General features: G+C 46.6%; 1 protein-coding gene across 1 annotated transcript in view; it reads right to left on the bottom strand.

Annotated features, from left to right (window-relative positions):
* The window catches only part of LOC311210420 (deubiquitinase DESI2-like), a 51,107-nt gene extending 26,487 nt beyond the window's left edge, over positions 1-24,620 (bottom strand). The window contains exon 1 of the mRNA XM_084288352.1: positions 24,141-24,620. Coding sequence (XP_084144478.1) covers positions 24,141-24,179 — 39 coding nt within the window. The 5' untranslated portion in view covers positions 24,180-24,620. The remainder of the gene's footprint in view (positions 1-24,140) is intronic.
* Positions 24,621-26,240: the final 1,620 nt, after the last annotated feature.

Below are 26,240 nucleotides of genomic sequence, written 5' to 3' on the forward strand. Positions count from 1 at the left end.
ATCTTCATTTCACATCAGCCTTGCTCACCTGCCAAGATCAGTCCGCCTTCTCTCCAGACCATACCTAGTTAGTCGGATGTCATAGAGAATGGAGAAGCATCACCCAAATGCCAAGCTGCAACCATTCTGTAGAGACGGGATGCAACAGACTAATGGTAAAGCCCCTGTTGTCGAAGATATGACCATGACAATTTAAATCATCTGCACACAGGTCACTTTCAACTTCATTTTGGCAGGAACATTCCCTTAAGTACTGCCCTCTGAAGGCACACTGCACTGAGGTATAACAGTGGCGGGGTGAAAAACTACCTAGTAGAAGGCATTAGGTAGTAAGCTTGATTCAGATTTAGACATATTTGTAGACATGAAAGGATTAAAAAAGAAGGGAGGTGGAAGGAACAGGAATATGGATGTGTGGAGCACAAGAGAAAGAGAGAAAGAAAAAGCAGCCCAGGAATCAAAGAAGCAATCTGCCGGTTTATCATCATCTGGATGTTTGCCTACCCCCTCAGAGAAGAAAGAGCCTCTCTGACTTAACCCTAGAGGGGAAGAACACCCAGGAACTGCTGCTCTGGAAACCAAGGCCAAAGATTGTTCACAGGCATGGTGGAGAATGCAACTATTGAGTTATACACTTCCCATAAATTTAAAGATTTACTCAAAGGTGGGCTTCTTTGTTACCATTATGCTCACTCTTAAGACAGGTGACTCAACAACACTCTACGTCTCTATTTTGCAGTTCTTCCTCGGATTTCAAAATACTTTAAAAACATTGAATTTTTAAGCCTCACAGCGTTTGTGACGAACATGAAAGCATTCTTCATTTTAGAGGTAGGGGGAAAAAATACCAGAATACAGCTTGTGCTTTGACTATGCAGTGAATCAGGAGCAGAGATGAGTTCAAGATAGCTCAAACAATCCAACAACACTTCTATACTGCCCACCAAAAAAAAATAAATAAAATAAAATAGGGATCTACATGATTATCACAGGGTTTGTTAAAGTTGAAAGGAGTGAGGCTGATCTACAGCATCTCCTCTTCTGAAAAGGGATATTGTAGTGGCTTCGTTTGCCAAAGGCACTATAGCCTATTGAAGAGCTCGCACTTCATCTGACAAACTGAATGAAAGAACTTGGAAGAAGCTCTTTAAAAGTTTCAGCTGTATTTTTTTTTCCAGCTTTAGCCATCTCTGAAGGAGTTCCAGCCTTAGCAGTCAAATCTCTTAATGACAACACTCTTTTCTGCATTACAACTCAATTTATTAATATTTTCACCAAGGACAACAGTCTCCTAGCCATACAAGGTGGGGACAACATCTACTCTCTCCACACCAAGAAAGAATAAGGAACTAGGCAAAACTACTTTGACTTCTGCCAAGTTCCTGCATGGATAACTACTTGGGAAGACTGAGGTAATAACGAAGTCCTAGTAGGTACAGCCATCACAAAGGGACACGAAGTCTCTTTTGATGTCATCAAAGAGCCAAGAACATCACAGGCAGGGGAATAAGCAGCCCTTCTGCACCATCCCATTAATACAGACCACAACAGCATACTGCTTTCAACCCGTTGTGCGGAGAGAGACCCAAGGGAGACAGAAGACAACTTCAAATGAATCTGCAGGCTTAGCAGACAAATTCATTAAACAAATACTGATGTCTTCAGCAGAAAAAAAAAGTGCAACTTTAACCGAAATAAAAATAAAAGAAAAGATGAAAAATATTTTGGCTTCAAATAAGAGAGGGAAGTGCATTCAAACACCTATAGACTAACCAGTGATGGACTGCAGGGACAGTCCCAGAGGTAGATGGGAAACAAGGACACATGAGGTTCACTTTCCCTGCTTTGCTATGGGCATACAACAGACTTACTTTGGACCAGGTCAAAACTAAAATTTCATCATGAAGGTACCATGTTCAAATTCAAAACTGACCCTTCAAATTCTTCAGATTCCTATTTACCCTGAAGTGGCTAACGCCAACAGCATCAGCAACCTGAACAGACTCTCCTGCAGCGGAAACAGATGGGCTCCATTCTCAGACAATTCCAACAGAGATAAGGATCTCCTCTCCTTCCCAGCGCTGATTGTTTGCTGCTGGAAGTCCATGGATGCAGACCTCACCCTGGAGTTCACAACGGCAGCAGTAGCACCTCACAACCAGGAGCTGAGCCTACCCACCAGCAAATCTGGATTTCCACAGGCAATACTGTAACTATATGAAAAACACCTCTCCAGATCTCCTCTCTGTGCAAGTCCCATGTAAGGCCAAAAATCAAGTCCAGTGCTTACACATCACACAGACCTGTAAATCCTCACTCCCTGTCTCCTTCTCGCTTGCCAAGAACATTTGTACCTGTCCTGGGAGCCAACAGCAGCAGCATCAGGAAAAATAAGTGGGGTGGGGGCTGTTTGCACCTAAGGAAGCTATATTCATGCTGGCTTCAGTGGCACGTGTTCAAAATACCTTGCTGTGCCCACGACAGAAATTGGCTGGGTGCCATTGACATTAGTTTGCTATTGCAAAAATCAATATTTATCTTGGAGCTTCTGAGAAGGGAATCTGTTCTCCAGCATGGACGGGGAAAACCCTTTCTCCATGTGAGCTGAGATTTTTCCTGGAGAGGTTCCAGGGGCCATGCCTAGCTGGCAGTGTTTCTAACCAGCTTAGCCTAGGAAAATGCTGGGAAACACAGATTCCCTCAGCTTGTGCCTTGTCCTTTTTTCCTACAGCGCTTTGTCCTGTCCTGGAAAACTCTTCAAAAACAGTGCCAGTTTCACACTGCGCCTCGTCTCTCTGCATTATGTTTTCCTACAAGAAAAAGCGATATTGGTGCATTTTTGCCAGTCATACACACATCCACTCTGCCGTTCCAGCACAATTACTGATATTACATCGTTGCAGTGATGTTTCCATATTACAATTTAAGGGATAAAGCAGAAGCCAAGGAACTTAACTATAGCAATGATGAAATGCTGCTGCACCATGGGGATTCAAATACACCTTCCCTCAAAAGGCCAGTTTTTGCGGGTCTGAAGACAATAAAGGAGTAGAGCAAAGAACAGTCCCTCAAGAAGCAAACTGTCTAAAAAAAGTGGGTTACCCTGGAACCTAACCCAATGCCAAACTGTTTTTTGGAAGAATTATCTTCTTCAAAGCACAGAACTGATAGAAAAACTGTGATCAGGAAAGTTCAGATAAAGTCCTTTATAACCCATGATCAAAGGGCTTCCACACTGGCTGATTTTAGCACTGTTTAAAATGGCTGAGAACAGTACTAACCACAAATAGTGCTGGAAGTCTGAGTGATCATTTTTAGTGGGTGACATTCAGCTATTGGATGCTGACAAACAGCTCTGAGGATACTTTATCCCCCATATGAGGATGCAACAGAATGATTAACATCATTCAGCATTCAGCAATATGGAGACACTGTTTTGGGTGAAAATAATTTCAGATTACAGGGTGGCTATTTGTGTAGCCCTTCAATGGGATAACCTCTCCTTGCTTCTCATGAGAGTCATGCACCGCCATGCACAGGGACAGGCACAACCGTGCCACATGTGCAGCTCCATTGGGAAAACATTAAACCTACCCTACCCTCCACCTCAAAACCAACACAGCATGCATGAGACCAGCGTTGGGATATCATTCAGGCTGCCCTAAGTAACTCCCATCTGCTGGGCACAGTAATCATTTTAGACTTGTGCCAAAACACAATTTCTGTGCTAGTCCCCTGTGCATTGCACGTGCCTAAAACCAGACCTGAAACAACCTCAGGGATTCAGCAAGCTGGTTTCTTCATGGATGTGCACCTTATTGAGTCTCCACATCTGCCATGTACCCAGGAGATCAGGGACTGAAGGGGAAGGGCACAATAAGGAAATACTTCAGAAAGATCAAGGAAAAGAATTTGCCATATATAATAGGTTTCACCAAAAAATCCTCTACCCCCAACTTTTTTTTTCTCTATAAGAGTCCATTAGGTACTGCAACTGCATCTCGGCTCCTATTTATTTTAGTTAAAAGGGAAATGGTTATGTATCTGTACCACAGCATGCAAATGGTACCATCTGCCAGCTCCCTGAGAGGCCTGCCAAAAAATTCTCCTGCATGCAGGGTAGACAGCTAGTCTGAACTGTGGCCAGGCTACCATAGGAGAAAGAGGTAAACACTATAAATGCCTCATCTAGCACACAACATCCTCTAGCATCAAAGACATCTGCTCTCAGATTAAATTATCCCTCTAGTTTAGTCCTTTCAAGAACCTTCTAGATGCCTAGAGAAGTGTTGCAGGAAAAAAAAAAAAAAAAAAAAAAAGACATGCACACTTAGTCCTAGCTGACAACAGGCCACCACTTTTCTCAAAAGCAAGGTAACTCATTTCTAGGAGCAAGGAAGAACACTCCAAGCACACTCCCATTTCAGTTAGTGCCAAAAATAAGAGCCCATGCTCTTAATAGTAGAACACTAAACCCATAAGTCAAGTTCCATGCTCACCCAAAAATGCTGCCCAGAGAGACGGAGAGCTGAAAAAATACTGCACTCTTTCTAAAGTGGACCACTGGCTCTGTGTAATGCTCAGACAGTAAGGCAGGAGAACAAGAGCAGAACTCCATACTGCTGGACCTCACCTAGGTGCAGGCATGGCTCCCACAAGAGATGAAGGGGTTTGCATGACAGATGTGGGTCTCATTTCTTCCACTTTGCTTTTCTTTAAGTTCACTCATGCAAGCTGGGGACTGCGAGTGGCCATAAATCTGTAAGTTAAGCTAATTATCCCGCAGACCAAGAGAAAAGAAAGATATTTATTCTATATTGCAGGGAAGTATCTGGACACTCCAGGAATGAGAGTCATGAAAGTGATGAATGGATAGATCTGAGACCATTCAGTTCCCACTCCATATATCTGCCTTCTCCTGAGTTAGATGGACACATGCAAGAGGTAAACAGATTCATCAAACAAATAAGATCAGCAGCCCAGCTGCTGTATTTCATCTTATGGTAAACTTTCATTTGCTCTAAGAAGTGTAAGTTTGGTATCATTTATACAATTCCTTCTACCGTGCTTCCCTTCAACACCTCAAAATACTGCTCAGTCTCTCTTCCAGTGAAAGAGACCAAAAATATCAGTAGAAAACAACACAGTGGGAATAAAGTTTTATCTGACCAGACACTGTGACCACAGAAATGTTTGCATCTGAGACTTCTCTTCTTGCTAGCAGTTAGGGTAGCCAGATGGGGTTACAAAACCAGTCCCTGTTTGCATGCATACAGCCAGATGTAGCTGCCAAGCAGCTTGCAATCTCTTTGGAGCCAGAACTCTCTTGTTCCGATTTCTACAGTGGCTTCATGAAATACACTGGAATTCCAGTTCATGGCCGGGCCTCAGTCACTATCACAAGTAGTTCCTTCACAGCAGAAGGCAGGTACCAGCATGCTGTAAGCAGGAGAGTGTTAACTCATTCCACATAGAATATAGATTAAACTTGCACAAGAAACAGTACATATTCACTCATGCACCACACGTGCAAACATACATACAGTCTGCACCTATACAGCGAAGAATTAGAGGACAGCAACATTTTAACTCTGGTTTTTATGAGGGGCTCCACTGGCGTGAAGAAGACATGCCTAAGAGCATGTTCAAAGCCAGCCATGGCTAGACTCACAATCAACCTCTTTTCACATACATTTTAGTAATAAAACCCAGAATCAGACCCAGTATTGCACCAGAGGAGCAGCACTATGTATTTGTCCTTGAGAAATCTCCTTAGGGGAACAATTTTCTCCTAACCTTCTCCACAACGTGGCCACTTGCACAGGAGTGCTGTGAATCCCTGGAAATGCTTGTGCTGTGTCAATACTTAGCCTGCAAAAAGGTCAGCCTCCGTCAGCAAGGAAACTACAAAAGCAGCGGTTTTCTTAACTCTCTCCCAGCTTACTTCATCCTCAAAGATGTATTGGTATGTTTGTACACTGTGAGCCACAAGAAAAAGTACACAGCTTGGTTTTCTACCCTCCAGCAGCAGCAGCTTCTGGGTAACCAAGCACGAAAACAGTGCTGGATATACACATATATATATATACGCACCAGCCATCAATGCATCATCTTCCCCTCTTTGGGAAGAAAAAAAAGTGACATCAGCTGCATTTCTATTTTGGGCAGCCTTACAGCCATGATTATTACCTCACTCCAGCACCAGTGGGGTTTGGGCAGTTGTGTTTGCAAGCATCTTCTTTGCTTTCCCTTCCATCTCAGTCGTAGCAAGGTACGGGCTCTTCATCATGTCTGATCAGGCAGCAACAGACAAAGGATGCACGTGAGACCAGCCCAGGGCTGAATCACTGCATTGGTGCCAGCTCTGAAGAAAAACACCCTCCAAGAGAAAGAATACCAACTGTGTTCAGAGAGATCAGATGGAGAATACCACATTCATACCACAAGTGAGCCTTTGGAAGATGGCTGAAGCAAGCAGGGGTCAGCAGTGAGCTTGGAAGTCCCAATACCACCCAAGCTTTTGGGAGCATCCAAATGCATTCTGTGGAACGTGGAATCATTTGCCATTGTAGCACTCAGGTTTTAGATCAAGTGCAATCACTTAAAAGATTTAGACAACACAAATCCACAAAATAGGGGTGAGAAAACATCAAAATATCCAACAGAGCTCTCTTAAGGATCGCTTCTCGTCCAAATCATCTCTGAGCGTGGGCTTCCAACAGCAGATAAAGACATTGTCACTTTAGACTTCTAGACAGACCTGAAAAGGGTAAGAATAGCCCCTCCAGTGACATCTAGCTATTCCATCAATCCTTCCTTCAACACGTCAGAAAAGGAAAGTCTGTAGGGCCAAGTGATAGCAACGCTGTAAAAGGAGAACTCAGACCTGACATGTTTATTGCAGAGAAACTAAATAAAATCTTTGCAGCAGAGCCTTCTTGTTTCCACCAAAGGAAAACTGTTGAGTGTCCCATGCCTGAACCTCCCACTTTTATTTTTGTAGAAGGAGTAGGAAGAGCGAGGAAATCATAAGAGGCTCTGTTTCAAGTTGACGTGGATGAGTTTATGACAGAACAGGAGGAATCAGCCGTGAAGAATCCCAGGGCCAGAACAACACACGCACACAGAGGAAGCACAAGAACAGAATAGCTGTGCTAGTAATTCCTTTGGGCAACCTCTCATGGAAAACGTCTTTTGGACCCAAAACACCCAGAGGTAGCAACTGTACTGCCAATCTTTAAAAACAAGGTCCACGTGAGAAACAGGGAATTACAAGTCTGCAAGCTGGACATCTGGACTGAATTAACCAACAGAAGCTATAATAAAGAACAACATTAATTAATAGTTCAATAAACATGATCTTTTGGATAAGGGTCAACATGACTTCTGTGGGGGTAGGTCCTATGATATCCACCTCCTGGTATTCTTTGGAAAAAAAAATCAGTGAATGTGGAGAAAGCAGTGATCTTACTGCCATAGCTAACTTTAATTTGTAAAATGTTTTTGATTACATTCTTCAGAAAAAGCCTTTAATGATGTAACTGATCACGAGACAGAGGGATATGCTTTAGTTCTGCAGGTGGCACAAAAAATGTAGGTACAGAATCACACAGAATTTTCTAGGTTGGAAGAGGCCTCAAGATCATCGAGTCCAACCTCCAACCTAACGCTAACAGTCCCCACTAAACCATATCCCTAAGCTCTACATCTAAACGTCTTTTGAAGACTTCCAGGGATGGTGACTCCACCACTTCCCTGGGCAGCCTGTTCCAGTGCCTCACAACCCTTTCAGTGAAGAAGTTCTTCCTAACATCTAACCTAAAACTCCCCTGGCTCAGCTTAAGCCCATTCCCCCTCGTCCTGTCACCAGGCACGTGGGAGAACAGGCCAACCCCCACCTCGCTACAGAGGAAGTAATTATTCACTGTCAGATACAAGACCCATCAAAGAAAGCCAGCAAAAGTCATTTCAGGGCAGGGGATAGCGAAGACTTTTCACCAATAAGTAGCAGTGGCCACAGGCAGACACTGAGGGTAGAACAATCATATTGGACTAGAGGGACCCTTGGCCTGAGCCAGTTTGGCCGTTCTTACATTCATGTGCTCTCTTCTGTGTGAAAACATTAAAAGGAAGCAAGCCTCCCAAAAACTAGTTCTCCCATCGTAACACTGATTTTAAAAAGGAGCAGAGTTTTATTTCCCAAGAGAAAGAGGAAGAGGAGACCTATTTCAAATTCCTATCTGGAAGACTCTGGGCAAGCCTTATGAGCCACTGGAAGAGAATCCGTCTCACTCTTTGATAGCCAGGATACAGTTTAAGCAAAGGTTTTGAGATTACACGGTAATTGCCCAATTAGCTCTTGCGTGCAAAAGGGATTCTCTTGTGTTTATCCATATCCAGCAGGGCAGAAATCCAAAGCTTTCTGCCCACTGTGGATTTGCTTTTCCAATTCATTAGGATTAATTTCTCCACCACCCACACAGTTCCCTCAATCTCTTCCTCCCCTCCCTGCCCCATTGCCACCTGTCAGAGTTATAAAGATGATTGGTGCCTCTTAAGAGCAGCACAGAGCATCTTTATCCATCTACTTACTGACAGATGCTTTCTCCCCTCCTTTGCTGAGTCCTTTCCAAAAGCCTGCCGCCTGTCAAGCTGTCCCCAGAGCAGGTATGTGCACACAGTGTCTACCCACACCCCCTCTGGTAACCCCGGTGTGTAACATAACCCCGTTCCAATCCCCCAAGCCCCAGGCAGCATTCTGTTTTGACAAGTCTCAGAGAAAACATAAGACAACTTTCAAACCCAGTAGCCATCAAGCTAAGCGATAATCCGTATAAACTGGCCAGCACCATGCCTTCAGGCTGGCCCAAATTATTTTTTAGCACTTCTAAAGCAGAGGATGAATTTGGGTAGATGGACATACAAGCAAATCCTGTTGCCTAGCCTTGGGGCAAAACCAGGACTGACTGTTTCTCCCCCATCTCTGCAGTCCAAGGCTTGTACAGAGGCACAGGAAACAAGCAGGGCATTAATTCTTCTAGCTCCGGCTCATCTACCCCTGCTTATTAAGTAACATCTTTCTCAGAAAGCCTCTTGAATTATATTACCAGAGCTGTTCTGGAAGATAATTGGTTTGGGAAGAGCCATCTCTGATCCTGTTGGTGTCACGGTATGACACGAAATCCTAGGAGTTCTCTTTCAAATTGGAAATCATAATAGCAACAGAGAGCTTTCATTTCAAGAAGAATGAACATGGGAAGAGTGCTTCTGACCCACAGTCCCTCCACTGCTGGAAATTATTTGAACTCCATCAAAGGAGAGCACAGATAAACTGGAAAGCCCCAGTAAAATGCTTTGCTTAGAGACATCCGTCACAGTCCTTAAAAAAAAATAAAAAAATAGGAGTACTTTCAGCAGCCACAGCTGGGCAAGAGGAAGAACAGTCTCACAAACGTAACTCTGAATGAAAACCCAAGAGACGGCACAGCGACAAGACACCTAAGGATGAGCCGAGCCGGTCTCGCTGCATGCCAGCTCCTCGGCTGCAGGATGAGAACAACAGCTTTCTCCTTCTCCGGGGAAGTGCTGGGACGTACACAAGAGAAGGCTGAGCAAGGATCACGTGCCGGGGTTGAAAAGGCTAAGCAGATCTCTCGAGTACCCTTCTGTTAGTGCCTGCCACGGCAGCACAACACAGAGGGATTCAAATTCGCTTTAAGCTGGCAAGTATCTGCAGCAGCCCCCGGAGCAGAGCACTGCTCTCTGGGAGCTAATGCATCTTGGCAAGATGCAGGGCACACGGCCCCCTCGCACAGCATTATTTTCTTACCCACTGCTTCTGCACCCTCAGTCCCTCAAGCAGCATCCACCTCTGTGATTCGCACACCATCATCTTGGGTTGCTGGGGCTTTCCTGTCGGGATTAAACAAATAGCAAACTCTGCACTGCCTTTCCCTCCCCCTTACCTCACTCTCCCTTTGCTTCTGTACATGCTGAAGTGAAATGCTCCCTCTGAATCAGATTTCAGCTGTCACAAAGCCAGCAGTTTTCTCCGAGGAAGTCTGGGTGCTAATGACAGAATTAGCAGCTGCCTCTAAATAGTTCATCTGCCACATGTGGTCAAAGGCCAGTAAAAGCAAGGCCAGGAGCAGGTGCACGGGCTGATTGCTCAAAGAACCTCCCCAGGCAGGGGGAAAGGAGCGAGGAGACCTCCCCACCCACACAAAGCCCAGGGACAGCAGCAGCAGGGCTGCAACAGGGAGCGTGCCCACCTAGACACAGCGAGGCTACAGGACACAGGGCTGCTCCCCCAGGCACCCTGCTGCTCTCTGCCCTTTCTTCAGCCCACCCCAAGCAGTTACACCTCAGACACCAAGCAGTACTTAGGGCTGTAACCCCTCCAGCACCCCACAAGCCTCTCCACCCACCCTGCACTTTGTACAGGTGAGACAACAGAAGACAGAAATATTTAAGTGCCTTGCTAGAAGTATGACTGAGGGGGGGACTAGGACTATGGTTTCGGTGTTTCTCTTTCTCAAAATCCAGTGCTTTACTCAAAATGAAGGTTTGGTTGTTCTCGGCGAGGGTCCAAGGACATGCTTCATTGGCAGCATTACACAGTCTATTTAGAGCTTTTGATTCCCACATGTTCAAAGCACTTGTACTTTTCACAAAAACATTGTGGTGTCATTGAACATGATGTTATGTTTGAACTGAAAGGAGGAAAAAACATCTCTCCCCATCTATTATTACACATAAATACGAGTTGGTCTCCTACTATCACGCTATCTTAGGAGAGAATGAAAGATGAGTGAACTCAACCCTATCTATGCTAATTAGTGACCATCCATCATCAATTTACTGAGAGGGAAAAAAAGCTTCCTGCGAGGCCCACCGTTATTTCTTCCATTCTGCTTGAAGGCATCCTGGGCTAGAAGGAAGGATGGGAGAACCTGGAGGACCAGAGCACCTGAGCCCCACTCCCATCCCAGGGGCAGTAAAGAGCAGAGGTTATGTCACACGTTTTAAGAGGTCTGCTCAGTTGCATCACCCAAAAATTCATACAGTAGGATTTCAAGTGGTGGCAAAAAGTATAACATTGCCTTCACTTGTCAGCTTAAGGAACTTGTTAGATACATGCTCTTACCAGAGGGAAATCTCAGAGTGCTCCAAAACACTTTTGCAGAGAGCTCAGATGCTGGCAGCGTTTAGGTAGAGCTGTCACTAAGACTAGCACCAGCTGAAGGCTTCAGGAGAGTTTAGGAAAGGTGCCTTGTGCCACGCTGCTCAGGACCAGATAACAAGACCTTTGTTTTATTTGGGTGATCCTGGAGCTATGACATCATTTAAAATGCTTCTTCTGCAGACAGGCAGAAAGAAACAAGTTTGCAAAAACTGCCCTATGAATGAATGGAAAGAAGTCAGGATGTGGGCTTGTTTTCAGATCTGCTTCAACGTGTCATCAAAATTAAAACAGAAATAAACTACTGGTGTCACTTCCTATCCAATATTTCCAGCTAGAAGGAGCTGGGGGTCAGGTTTTCACACCTGAATACTCCCAACACTGAGAAATGCCTTACATCTTGATGCAGGCCAAGCAATAATCCTCCTTCTCTCATGTGTGCTCTCCGGTCTGTCTCTGTTCAGCCCCTCTCTTTTGGGCTAGCCAACTGCCTGCACACAGACAGCAGGCAAGTCCCAGAGCCCCACGTGTGCTCACACACCCCGCTGTTTCTAGAGCAGTGGTAAGCAGCAGCACATCTCAGAGACAGGCGATCAGTTGTGCCCCCCAGGGATTTAAGAGACATTCAGGTGCCTTTCAAGGGAGATAAACATTTAAGTGCTTGTCCTACTAGGGGACCATAAAAGACAAAATACCTATGCTGCAGGAGCATTACACTTCCAAACACACCCAGCACCAGGACTGCTGCAGAATCCAGGACACAAGCGTAACTCTTCTGGTCTCCCTGCTCCTACCTGCATTGCCCCTGCTCGCACGTTTCTGGTAGCACCAGGGCATCTGGTGTGGGGCTCAGCTGAGATGGTCACCACTTCTGGGTGGCTTCGTCCATTCCTGAATGCTTACAGTCCCTAAGAAAACAACTTCACAAATAATGAGTGGCAGGGCACCAAAACCTTTCTGACTCGACTGATAAAACAGTTCTCCATGCTTCACGGGCAGTTCAGAAGCTCGACACAAGGGATATTGTGATGATTAATAATGAACTGGCTGGAGACACAGAGCTCAAGGACAGATGCCTCCCATCTGCAGGCTCCGTGAGCTGAGGCTGCACTTTGCAGGAGGAGGGAGGGGAGCCAGCAAGGCGAGGTGACAAGGTTGGTGTACCCCTAGGACACCAGCAGCCTTATCCAGATGCTTTTCCTTTTGTCTCCCAACACATAAGAAGGTATTATCCCGTGCTTCTCGAGGTAGCTTTTGCTACCCTAGTCACTGGGGGATCAGAGCAGCAAGGATCCCTGCCAATTCCTGGTGACAACTCACCTAAATGAGATGCATCCTCAGAAGCTGCATTCGTGTATTTAATAGGCTTTAACATCAGCTTTAATGAGACACCTCTGAGACCTCAGGAGAGGTAACAGACAGCTGGAAATGTGCTTCAAAGTCCTGTGGGTGTGAGAAGCAGAATTCAAGTTCAGTTCAGATGCACAAAGTACAGGATTTTTAAGCACCTGATGTGTTAGAGACTATTAAATTGTTCTTTACAACAACTTTAAAATTATCTATCTGCATAAACGTGTTTGATCCAGCAACAGCTTTAACTGTATCGAGATTATCCAAAACAACAGCTGCAATAGGAACTGAGCTGCATATCTCACAGTAATTACACATTACAAAGGGAATCCTTGGAGCATTTCAATAACATGCCATGTAACAAACAGCACTTAAAAAGACACAGATAGACATGCTAGCCTCCTAGCGTAACTTCACTGCAGGGAAGGGTTTGGAAGAGGCCAGTTTTATTCCAGCCTGCTTCCTGCCTCTCAGAAATAGGGGGAGTTGTAAAGGATGCTGAAAAAGTTCAAGTGTTGTTTGGATACAGGGTGTTGAAGAAGAAATGCTGTGAGAGAAAGAAGCATAAGGAGCATCTTCCTCTCCACCCCCTTTTCTCTTGCCTCCTGATTCAATTCCCGTAAATGTTCTCTTCCATGAGCTCTGCCTGAATACAAGGGACAGAAGGGGACACCCAGCAGTGCTGCAAGGCCAGAGGGACGTGTCCCCAGTGCACTTAACGAGGTGCTGGGACAGATGCCCTTCTGTCCTCCCTCCCCCCCAGGAGCGTCCTGCCTGCTTGGCTGGGCTTTGCCATGGCTCTGGCTACCACGATGCGGTGTCTCCTGCCAGCAGCACTCTGCCCAACGGAAGAGTCAGGATTTGGCCCAGACAGTAAAAACGAGCAGAATTTGCATGGATCCACGTGGTCCGCATGTGTTTATCTTCACAGAGCCTTTTGCTCTCGACAAGCCACAGCTCTCATGCTCATGAGACCTATACAAAAATGGTAAGTTTCACAGTGCTTCCCTTCTGGCCCCATGAAGACCCGAGCTTGAAGCGGACCCATTCATTTTGCCTCTCTCTGTTCTGTTTCTGCTTGGCTTACGCTGGAATTACTCTGTTCCGGTGTGGTTCAGTAAAACCCATTCGTCAAAGCATTTGTCCCCAATATCCTCACAGCAGCAAGCACAAAAGGCACAGCGCTCCAGCAGCGGAATAGGTCGGTTCCACGTTCCAGAGATCTGCCAAGGAGAAGATAGCCAGCTGCCTTGGATAATGAGCAGCCATAAAAATTAGAGTGAACAAGGGCATAGCAAATGACACTGCAATCAAGAACAGCGATGTTAGAACTGGAGACAGACCAGCCAAAGCCAGTGGGTGGATTTCAGCTTGGGATACGTACTTCCAGCTCTGGCCTCTGCAGGTTTGGAAACATCCAGTATTGCCTGATGTCTGTCTAAAAATGCCCTGAATGGAAGCAGAGCAATAGGAGGAGAGAAGAGCAAGGTAGACTTCCATTTACCAGGAAGAGTAATGCTTTCCACTTGTACTTGACAATGAGGAGTCCAGACACTTGTCCAGGAGAGGGCAGACCAACTTTCTAGCCTCCTCAGTCTGTGCGAGGGGAAGTTGGGCACCCTCCTGGAACAGCCAGGACCCACTCTTAGTAGGCAAGTGGATGTTTCCAATCAAAAATTAAGTGTTTTGACATAAAAGACCCAGAACAACCAGACCCAGAGCATCCTGCTGTCAGTCTCTATGGCAGACTTGCATGAAGGGGCAGTTGTTTGAGTCCCTCAGGGATTTTATCCAGGTCTCTGTCACTCTCAATGAATCAGCACTCTAGGTGGTAGAAGTCAAGTGCAGAAATACCGCTGATCCTCCCCCTGCACATGCACAGTGCTTGTGTCAGAACCTCTGGGCACGTCATTGCCATCTGCAAAACCACAGGATACTCCAGACATCTCCACAAGTTGATAGCTATGAAACAGGATCTATGAGGAAGGAGATCTGGACCTTTACAGAGAGGAAGCCAGACATCAGATGGGCACCCTAAAATGGCCCCGATGTCTGTGCATCAATATCCACTACAAATCACTAGAAGATACTGAAGAGATCACCAAAGGGGCTGCAGTTCCTTGCTGATTTAAGTAAGACTATAGGTAAAGCAGAGTAACAGATCCAGGGCTGAAGGTTCAGCAAAGCATGTTATCAACAGAGCTTTCACTGTGCCAGGTCCTCCATCTCCCGGAGATGTGCATCCATCAGCAGTCACACAGCCGCTGACCTGTGTGCTGACCCACATGATGAAGGCACTTACTAAACAGGCTGAAATGCTGGAAGCATTTCTAGCACCTGGCACTTGTTTATGTGGATAAGCATCCCTGTCTATCAAAGATCAATTGTAAACCACGGCATTTCTCTTACCCTTATCATTGCTTTTCCAGACACCTTAATGTTCAAAGCTGAAAAACTAAGTTACCAATTAAGACAATTTTCCACTCTTAGAACATGGCCTCATGTTTTGCTCTGGGATGAGAAATCTCACTGATTCATGTACTTGTTAGATAAAGCTCTGAAGTAACAGAAATGTTTTCACTCCTCTAAACCTCTCATACAAGAACATTCAGTGTTTACCTAGAACAGCATCAAAATTTTTTTTACCCCAAAGGAATTTGAGTCAGTTTGCAAGAGAAAGATTCACCAGCGTTGTGAATTTTGCTTCTCTTCTTCCCCAGCAGAAACATAGATTTAACACATTGATCGATCTCTGCCTCCCTCCCCAGCTTCAGCTACGTCATCTTGGCACGATGACAGGAACAACAGAGGCTGAAACACGGAATAAGGGCAACCCAGGCCACCAAAGCAGCCTGCAGTCCTAGGACGCCCATTTAAATTCAGTCCATCTCACCAATGCACAAGCATATACCTGGCTACCACCACGCTCAGAAATGGATCTGACAGCTCTTCCAATTTAGTGCCTTTGTTTCTATCACTGGTGCTCAGCTCTCCACAGAAGCCCCCTTGCATGTAGAAGTGGTCCCCGTGGGCTGCCTCGCTAGGAGGCTTGATGGCCAGCTGAGCCATGGCACCAGAGTGCATCAAACCTACAAACCACAGACAAAATGCAGAAGGGTCTGCTTTGCTACAGCCAGCGTGGATCTTTTTGGTTAAGAGTGACAGTCTTCGGTACTGTCAACCCATCAACTTTTATCAGTACTAAGATCGATTTGAAAAAATAATAATAATCTAAGTGACTTTAGGAACCTTGACAGCCTACTGAGCCATAGGCTAAATCTTGCTGCCAGAAGTGTCACATTCTACAAGGAGCCTGCCTCGGTGTTGGGGGGAGCTCCAAAAACACCAGAGAAATTCACTGGAAGCCAGCTTCCACATGGCTTCAAGAGTAAACCACCATTTCTCTCAGAGCCACGCTCAGAGACAGGTCAGCAGGTTGTGACTTTGCCTGTAGATGAGGTTAAAGAATAAGTCTCAGGAGCAACATAAGTTTTCTGTGAAGTTAAAACTGACCTTGCCTTGAGAACCTGGATGTATACCTGCAATCCTGCCCATAAACAAGCCAACTCCTGCCTCTCCAGGAATTCAGGCTGCCTTGTGTTGAGCCCTTTAGAGGCACTAGGTCAGGTTAACACCTGAAGGAGCCAACTCGAGCACTGCTGGGTTAACAAGGGATCTGTGAGGCTTTTCTCCAGAAGCAGAGCTCATGCATTTATTGCACCGTGTTAGCCTTTCCTTAGTTCTCCTCACTCATAAAGGTTTTGTGTATTTACTGATGCTGATGTGAAGGAGAGCGTGTTGTGGAGCAGCTTTCCTAGCACACGTGGCACTCACAGAAGTGTGAATTCCCACGGTGCTCCAGTTGAGCCAGTTCAAGTCGTCCCACGGGGCAGCAGAGCACCGGTTCAACAAGCTGCTGACGGGGTGAATGCTGTAGCTGGAAAGAGCAATGCTCTGCGTACAGTCAAGAGGCACAGTCAGGAGATGGAGATCATCAAACATCTCATACCCAAGCTTAGAGTAATCAGCTAGAGAACTGCGGTGCTGGAGAAGATGAGCAGCAACGCGGACAGGTAGCCGGCTTGTCACCCTGACAACATCAACCCAGACTGTTCCTGACGGATAAATGCATCTCCAGGCTGTTGCTAAGACAACAAAAAACCATTTATTATGCATAAATGGGCACATTTCATCGCTGGGCTTATTAACCCAGGCCATGCCACTTACTCCGTAGCTTCTTAATTGGGTTAGATCAGATGCCATATCCCGATTGCTGCTTCTTGAACTAATGGACTCAGCTGCAGCTCAGTGTATTAGCTGCTTTATCTCTTCTTCCTCCAATTGATTTCCTCTCTCCAAAGATGCAAGAAAGAAGGGACGTCTAGTTTCATTTCATCATTTTCCCACGGGCTTGACTCAGGCTCTGACTACACCACAGGGCTCTGCATCACTGACCTGCTTTCCTCTTCCCTTCGCTCCTGTGCTCAGGCAGCAACCCCGCTCTGACTGGTCTGCCTGCGGCCAGCCTGATGTCACTACAATTGAATTGATGCAGACTCGGAGAAAAGCAGAAACAAACCCTAGCTTTGATTTATTTGAAAGTTTGGATGTACTGCTTCAGATTTGCCACAGCACCCTATTTATTTATTTTTAAAGCCAGAAACACTTGCACTGGGAGATGTTGCATCCCAGAGAAGTGAAGCCATGGATAGCCCTCTCATACCTTGGGCTAAGGACTCTGCTGACATCCCAGTAGAGCAACTTGCTCTACTATCCTACTTCCCATCATTTGCAGGAGTGGACTACCCAGTCTCTCTGGCTTCTAACCAAGCATTTTCCTCAGAGATTTCTCTGGATCCATAATGACATGTAATAACACATAACACATAACAACAGTGTATTACCATCACAGATCTTGCAGTGGGACCTTTTTTTTCACTTGACTTACTGTGACTCCAAGACCTAGGCAGCATGAGCATAGTTTAACAATCTCACCAAGAAGCCAACAGGCGGCCAATTAAAAGCTCCAGGAAGACAAAGAAAACAAGCATTTGATATCTACCAGCCCTCCCTTCCCACTGCCGCCTGTGACTAGCAGCAAGTTCAGTTGCTCAAAGAAAGAGAAGCAGTTCAGCACTTATGTAGGACATGTTACAACACTGTGGGGAAACCCACTATGAGACACCAGGCAACTGCTATCTCACCAGTCTGTTTTGTTACACAGCATGCTGTATGGGATACGGTCTGAAGGCAGCAGAGTGAGGTTCTGTGTAAATTAAGAGTCAGTGACAAAGTAAAATCCCAAGACCATAATCTTCCCCTTGTCACTCAGCAATTTAAGGATCTACCTTTAATCTAATCCTGTAAGAAGCCTGTGAAGAAGATAAGATACCAGAGATCTTCCTCAGCCAGAGCTTATTCATGAGATTCTTACAAGCTTTGCAAGTGGTCACAGAACAAATAAGGATATCATACACCTACCAAGCTTTTCCAAGAATACGGAAAACTTCAGTGAACAGTGTATTTTTGAGAAATGAAGTGATTCAGATTTGGCAAATAGTTTTGGCGAGAGATGATTGGCAAACATTTTTAGGAAGAGTCAAAACATTTCATTTAATGTGTTTTAAGAAGTGGGGATTGTGTTTCAGAACAACTATTTTTTAAAATATATTAGGAGATGCCAGAATTTAATTAAAAACTCCCAAAAGCAATTTTGCATTTTGTTTTCCATTTGTTAAATATATTGTTTGGCCAACATATGAAAGAGAAAAGAAAAAGAAGAGATCCCACCGACTCTCTATCACTTCATCTTTCAAGACCACAAGTTGCTGTACTGACGTAAAGCATCACTTCAGCTCATCCCAGCAGGAAACTCCGCAGCTATTGAGCTAGTTGATGAAAGAGTCCTTTTGCTTTCCATTTGGCTTCCTGGAATACCAAAGGCAGTCAGGTGATGCAGTATTTCTCTATACATAGCAGCTCACAAACAACTCCTGAGTAGTGCAGAAGGGGGACCACCACCTGCAATAGGATTTCTCGCCTCTCCCTTCTGACTAAGTGAGCTGAGAGCATCCGAGACCTCTACTTGCAGTAATCACAAACATGTTGACATTTTTCTGAGTAACTAGACTCACTCTTCCCTCCAAATAGAGAGGTAATAAAGCGTTCCATGAGCTAGTCAGTGCTTAAAACATTTGCTCCAGAGAATCAAGTGTTCTGCTTGCAATCCTTGCTGCAGCTTCTAAAGCAGATTCAAAGACTCCTTATGTACTGAAGCTGGAGGAACAAAGAACCTCTAATTCCTTCAGTCTCAAAGCACATAATTATAGTGGTCAGGAGACTCACTCTGCCTGTTCCACCTGCATAGGAAGCCAAAAAGGGATGCTAGAATGGTAAGGTTGCACTGGTTTTCAATCCTGTATACACGTCACCATCTCCAAATCAGATGCAAGCAATGCTCGTTCAAGCAGAAGGCCAAAAATAGCAGGAAGAAAAGAAGCTCTTATCTCCATAATATTATTCTGTGACAGAAAAAAATAGCTTAAAGCACTGAAGTATTGTGTGTTTATACTGTGGCCATACTGACCCTCTAGCTTTACATCTTTCCTCACTGATCACTGGCCTCTTCTCTCTAATAAGAGACTCTCTGACAAGCTTCTTCTCAGAGCACATAAAATAAACACCCAACCCTCACCCTGTGCCAGGGCCTGCTGCAGAATACCACAAGCAGGTTTCCCCACCACAACGTGCTCACCTGAAAATCCTACCTCTGCTCCGGGACTGAGAATAAAGCCAGACTGCTCCATGCAGCTCCCCCTCCTTGAGGCAACATCCTGCTGCCAGACCTTGATCCCTGAGCCCAGCTCCACACCAAAGGCATTTATAAAGTCAGAAACAAGCTCTTTGAAGCTTTTCTCCTCACCTGAGCCACTCCCAGGCTGTAATCAGCTTCTGCTGCCTGGCTATGAGGAGCACAGACCGTGCTTCCTGGTGGCCCAGCTGAAACTACTTCTCCTCTCCCAGGGAGAAGGACGGACTCGTTACAGCACACTGGGCCCTGCTGAGATATTGTGGTGTCACCACCAGAGAGAGGACAGTGGAGGTCAACCACACTGTCACCATCCAGAGCCACAGCTCATTCGACGTTTGCAGAGAATGAGGGGGCTGCTTTGCCACCACCACAGGGTGCCAACCCTGTGGTCACAGTGCACTCAATGTAATTTTCCCCTCCGGGCTCATCAGCTCCTAATGAACTAAGTGACAACTTACAAAACGCAAGGAGCTTTGGAGCGTACCTTGGTAGTGAAGACAGACACTTGTGATTTCTGTGGCTGATTATTGAAATTTTGGGCCCTTGAACATGAATACACAAGTACACAAAAGAGAGAGGAGCTAGAGTAACTTCAGTGCTTGCTGCACTGTGCTTCCTTCTATCCACTACTCTGGTGACATGTAGAGATTTCTCTCCCAGTGATTGTGTACTAACACTTCCCTCCCTCCCTCCCTCCCCAGAAATGCCTCCTTCTGTGCTGATGCAGCCTCCCAGGATGCTCAGTTCCACCACACTGATAAAAATCAGTGGTGAGATTCAGGTTTCCAGAGTTTCTGGAAACAACACACACGACCATAGTTTTACAACCGCTGGCCAAAATGCCACCCCTACTTCAGCACAGGCTGCAAGCAGTAATACCACAAACACAAAACAGAGGTCTTTATCACTTCCGTGGGGACAGGAACTGTACAGTGTTTATTTTTCTGTCAGGGCTACTTGGCTGATCCACTCGGTGTGATGGCGAAATCAAAATGACACTGTCATCCACTAATCAGTGAAGCAAGAGAGACCTCAACCTGTCATCTTCAGGGCCACCCTTTGCTATCAGCCATGGCCAATCAGCCCTTTAGAGGGCAAATGACATAAAGGACACAAAGAACTAAAAGAATTTGGAAAAGCCATTTTAAGGAATTACATTTTTTGCTAACTCGTAAGTTAGATGTCATTGGGAGAAATCTCAGAGCTAGCGCACCTACAGTGACCTGAATGTAATTTAACTCCCATCACTCCAGAGAGGATGATCAGCAATGTCAGTGGAATCCATGGGATACAGGTGGGAGAAGGATCATCTCAGGGGCTTGTTTTCACCAGCATAAAGTACAAGTAAAAATACCAGCAGATCAAGATGATAGCTTTGTATGTTATCAGCTGCAAAGACAGTGGAAATTCAGGACAACTATACCTACAATAAAAAAGGGACAGCAATGATGTAAATATCTTTTCTTTTAATTTAATAGCATGAATGTGCTTTGCAATAAGCTGAAAACATGATGGGAGCCCCCAGCTTGAATCTCTGCCAAACTGACTATTTTTAGTTGAATGCATTTAGCTAGCTTGTTAAAGCTTTAAACCTAGGCAATATTTGCAGTCACTCTTATGTCAGATCTCAGGAAGTGACATTCATTAACGTTACAATGATGTAGTTAACTATTCCAAAGTAAGACAGAAAGAATTAAAGCTATGAGGAAACAGAATGAGATCCTGACTGAAGAAAATCAACCCTGTGATCTAAGCAAGATCTCATCCATGACAAACAGCTTATTAAGGGGGTTTGGAGGGAAGGGATCAGCAAGTTATGAGGAGGAAATTGATTTATCTTTCCAAAAGTAAAGTGATAACTGACTGATCGGAGCAAACTCTGTCATAGATTTTACAGAGAGAGTTATTTCCTGCAGGTCTCCAAACAGCTGTTGGCTTAGGTTAAGTCCATGCAAGAGAGAGATTCAGATTGGGAGAGACTCATCCACAATCAAGCCCCTGATCCGTGTTGTTATTCTGTATTCACATTTAGAGCTTGCATCAGACTTCAGCATCCTGCATACTCTTTAAAATATCCTTGTTGAGCAGCAAAGCTCTCCCTCCCGGTCTTTTTTTGCAAGTGCGTGCTGGTGTGTAGAAGCTCTTAAGCAACAGATAAAACAGGATATAATCACTCTGCATGCTGGGGGTTAGGGAAATTGCTTTCAATGAAGATATTCTGAACACTTGGAATACAAGTGATTTCTGCTCAATTCTTTTACGCTGAAGAAAATAAGTCTAATAAATAGATCTACCTGCTTTAGCTATTTGTGCTAAACACCTCATTAAGCGTAAGCTTTTTTTTTTTTTTTTCCCCTAAAAGAAGCATGGTACATATCCAATGGGTAAAAGGATAAATGGCTATAATCTTTGAATACACAAGACTACACAGAATGGGTATTTCATAGCTGCACAAAGCCCATAATTGAACTTCTGCCCTAAGGGTAAGCTTTCCTGCAGTGTAAGTGCTTCCAGATGCCATACAGGGGTCATGTTCCTTGTCAGGAAAGCAGAGCTTTACATCCAGTTAATTGTTATCCCCAGCTGTCTTTTTTTTTTTTTTTCTTTGAGACTAGTTTTCCAACAGTCATTCAAGCAAATGTGCTCATTTCCCAGTTCCCCCGCAATTCCCCACCACAGTGTAACAAAGTGCAGATTTTGCATGGCTGCATTCCAAACTCCGTGGTGTTAAAATCATAGCAGCAATGGAAAAGCATGTAGCCTCAATAATCATAATGTAGGATTTGAACTAGAGGTGACTCAGTGGTAGTCAAACAGATGCTATATGAAAATAGAATGGTTTCTATGTACAGAGCATTAACTTGTGGTTAACCCACGGAGTTAGTACTGACACAGGAAGGTTTGTGTGGCTTGCTGGGACGCAAAAATTACTCAGTCTGAATTAAACTGATGACCTTGATTCAGTTCACTGTGTCTGGGTGTCCATCTCAGCACACAGTGACCATGAGCAGCAAGTCCCTTCTCCACAGCTTCATTTGGGCATCATCTTTGGTGTCAATGACATTAAAGAGAAGGCAAAGACCAAATCTGTCCAGATCCCTTCAGCTCGGTACCAAAATACTAACTGATTTGAGACAGCTCAACAGTGACTGAGAGGAAAGTTCAGACCACAACCAGCAGCAGAACAAAGTGGGGAAACAAAAACAAAAACAAAAACAAAAACAACAAGGCAGACAGTGCATACAACAAAAGAGCAACACAACCCCTTTACCTTCTTCAAATTATTAGCTAGGAACTCTTGTGTGTACGTGTGCAATGTCAGCTTCTTGTTACCACAATCTAGCCACCAGCTGCTTGGGTTACCAGACCTATTGCTTGAAGAACTGCTTGGGGAAGCTCGCAATTCAGGCTGCCAAGCAATTGACCATTAAACACTCAAGACCAAAGTCTAGGGAAGGAGTTTACATCAATTTGGTCACCTTTGCCAATACTAGCTTGGGAAGAGGCAGCTTCAAGCTATTCTTGTGCTTTCCAGACTGTCCTTCAACATAGACACAGTCCTACCTGAAGAGTCCTTACCACCCCCTCTTCCCTCAGGAAATAACCTACCTTTTTCAGCCAACAAAAGATCACTTTATCTTTGTGATGAGAAGAGGTTTGGTATTTACTAGAGCCCACCCTTTGGTGGCTATTCACTGGATTTTCCCAACAGGAAAACCTACATTACTCTGCGGCCTTCCTATTGAAAGTTGTCACCCTTTGATGACAAAAAGCGCAAGTATGCCATAATCTTAAAAGTAAGGAGCTGGATAGCTGGATGTATAGAGCCAGTCAGGACACGGGCCACATAAAGTTATATTTTCCCCAGTAAAGTTCACTCAATTCTTTGTAAGATTTGAAAACTTTTTTTAATTTTTTTTAATCACTAGCTCATAAATGCAGGAGAGGATGTACATTGCCATCAAAATGTTCCTCACCTTAACACATCTATCCCAAACTTGTGCTGGGCCAGCGAGCAAACAGGTTGTGCCAAGCCTTCTTCTTTCTGGGGGCTTGTCCCAAGGACGGGATTCAGAGATCATCTGTTTGTTAGCCCAGGGAGTTTCCACTGACATTGCCCCTCGCAGAAGGAGGGCAAGGGAAGCAACTTGCTTCGCTATGAACTTCCAGGAAACATTTCCAAGCAGCATGTCCCTATGCTCCTCCCTGTGCTGAAACTTCATCAGTTCAGACTGCTTTTTACTCCTGCTGTTCCAATTAACCTTCAGAGACAATGATTAACTACTATCTCATGTATACGAGGGACTGATCCAGATTATTAGCCTAGAAACCACATCCTTAATATAATTCTACAGATGTTTCTCATCCCTGGATGATATCCTTACCCCTTCCTCACAGCCTGGCAGTCCTTGATCACTCAAAATTAAATGACGACTGGCTGGCTCCTAGAGAGAGGTGATCACATCTTTCTTAACTGGGACACTGGAAATTAAAAAGTCCTCCCCTCACCCACTGCTGCTCCTGAAAAATCCTGCAGAAAATCCAGCACGGTTTTACCTGTAATCTGCCACAACGTGCTGAACATTTCAAAGAAAAAAAAAATAATAAACAACAGTGGTCAGCGTCATCTCTGACAGCCAGAACATGGCATATTCAGATGAGGAGGCTGCTGGAGGAGGGTGGACATCCCCCTCCCTGGGGATCTGTGCTTGGCTCCTCTTCGTGCAATGCCTGCCTCCGAGCACAAGCTCCCTCCCCGTCCCTCTGCTCCCACAGCCCGAACTGTTTCGCACTCACCATATCATAGACGTTGAGGATCACCGGTTCATTGGCCATTGTTGATTGCAGCGGAGGCTGGATGAAAACCTCTCAAGTCCCTGCCAGATGTGCGGTGCTGCCCCCAGGGTACGCCTTCACCCTGAGGCAGGCAGAAGGAAGAGCCTCATCCTGCAGCCTCCCAGGGAAGGAGAGCGGAGGGAGGAGGAAAGGAGGGAAACCTCACGGCTGCGGGGTGCGGGGTAAAGTTGGTTGCAAGAAGGCAGGAAGGCTTGGGCTGGTGTTGCTGGTTGTACAGGGTTTATTCCACCTCTCCACAGCGTGACAGACACCGGGTTTCCTTCCAACTCTGCAGCTGACCCCCCGGGGGTCTGTAGATTGATGCACGGCCACCGTCCGGGTGTGTGAATCCCAAAGCCCCAGCCCCAGGGACGAGCCCTCTTCTGGCTCCGGGGGTAGCAGCAGGAGCAGGGGGGGAGATGAGCTCTCGGCGTCCTTCTGGGCAGCTCGGCGTGCTGAGGGCTGCAGATCCGCTGGGAGCCCCGATGGGGGGAACCGGGGCTCAGGCGCTCCGGGGAGGGGGGCTGTCGGCCCCCGGCAGGACGCGGCGAAGAGGCTGTGCCAGGGGGGCTCCGGCGCGGGGCTCGGCGGTGGCAAGGAGCGGAGGAAGGGGCCGGCCACCCCCCGGGCACAGCCGGGATGCTGCCAGGGCCATGGCGCCCCCGGCCCGGCGGGTTGACCTGGCGGCTGCGCCTGAGGCGGCTGGCGGCGGGGCCGCGGGGAGGAGGGCTCCGGGTGGGCTCCCCGCTCTTATTTCGGGAGCGGCTGGTCCCGGGCCGGGCAGCTCCTGCTGGCTGACGGACAGGGGGTCCTGCCCCGGCCTCTGGCGGTGGCTGGCTGCATGTCGGCACGGGGCAGGGCGGGGAAGGGCCGGAGTTGCACTTCTGTCAGCGGCGGGGGCCGGAGTTTCTTTCTCCTGTCCTGCAGCTACTTCACGCTGGTCTCACGCGGCCGGGCGGCTCTGCAGTGGCTTGCCAGCAAAAGCTCCCCTCCGACCTGGATGCGAGAGTCAATTATAAAATCCACTGCGGTAATTTCATCTTCCCTTCGCTCCTCCTCTCGCTTTAAAGGGAGAGAGCAGGGCGTGCGATGGTGCCGGGAAGGGGCGCAGTGGGGATTTTTTTGGGGGGGGGCTCCTGCAGGCAGGGACGGGAGGCGCCGTGCACATCGCCGTGACCTGAGGGGCTCAGGCACCGCAGACTTTGTGGAGCAGCCCCCCCACCCCCCCCCCCAAAAAAAAAAAATAAAAAATCTATCTATATAAATAAATAAATAGCAGGGATGACCTCATCTGAGCTGGAGGCGTAGCTGAGGCTCTCCGCCAGCTCTCAGCCAACCAGCTCTGCACGGGAATCGCAGGGAGCCCGTTACATCAGCAGAGCCCAGCATGCCACAGCCCTTCCCGGCGCTGTCCCCGGCCGCAGGGCACCCATCCCGCCCGGGGGAAGCGCTCACCTCCCTCGGGCAGGGCCAGGAGGACAGCCCACAGCCCTGCAGCCTGCCCAGCCACCGGTTAGGCGGTGAGCAGGGGCTGTGTGGCGGTGAGCACATCTACGTCTTGCCTTGCTAGCTGCCTGCCAGGAAACTTTTCCCCCCAGCCGGTGCCAGAGGAGGCCTGGCTTTGCCCTAAGGGTACACGCTTCCAAAGGGGAAAGCCACGTCTGGGGTGTGCAGCATGGCAGGGACTCCTGCACAGCAATGTCATCTGGGGTAGTTATCCCATGGGTGGCTTAGGCAACTCCAGGCACCCCCAGCCCTCCGAGCAACCCCAGGTACCCTGCTGGGTGCCTTTAACCAGCTGGCTGAGGCCTGCAGGAGCAGCCAGTGCCGGTGGGAAAGGCTGCCTCCTCCTCCCTGCCACCACAGATCCAGGCACTGCTCAGAGGACAGGTTAAACCCCCAGCAACATACAAGGACTGCTAAGCAATGACAGGCTCCCTCCACAAGGAGCTAAGCACCATCATTTGCACCCAAACTTGCAAAACAAACCTCCTACTGAATCCCACAGGGCTCCTGCTAACTGTCAAAGACATCCCGAGACTGTTACTTTGGGGTATCTCT

Source organism: Netta rufina, assembly GCF_964035555.1.
Source record: "Netta rufina genome assembly, chromosome: 5".
Classification (NCBI taxonomy): domain Eukaryota; kingdom Metazoa; phylum Chordata; class Aves; order Anseriformes; family Anatidae; genus Netta; species Netta rufina.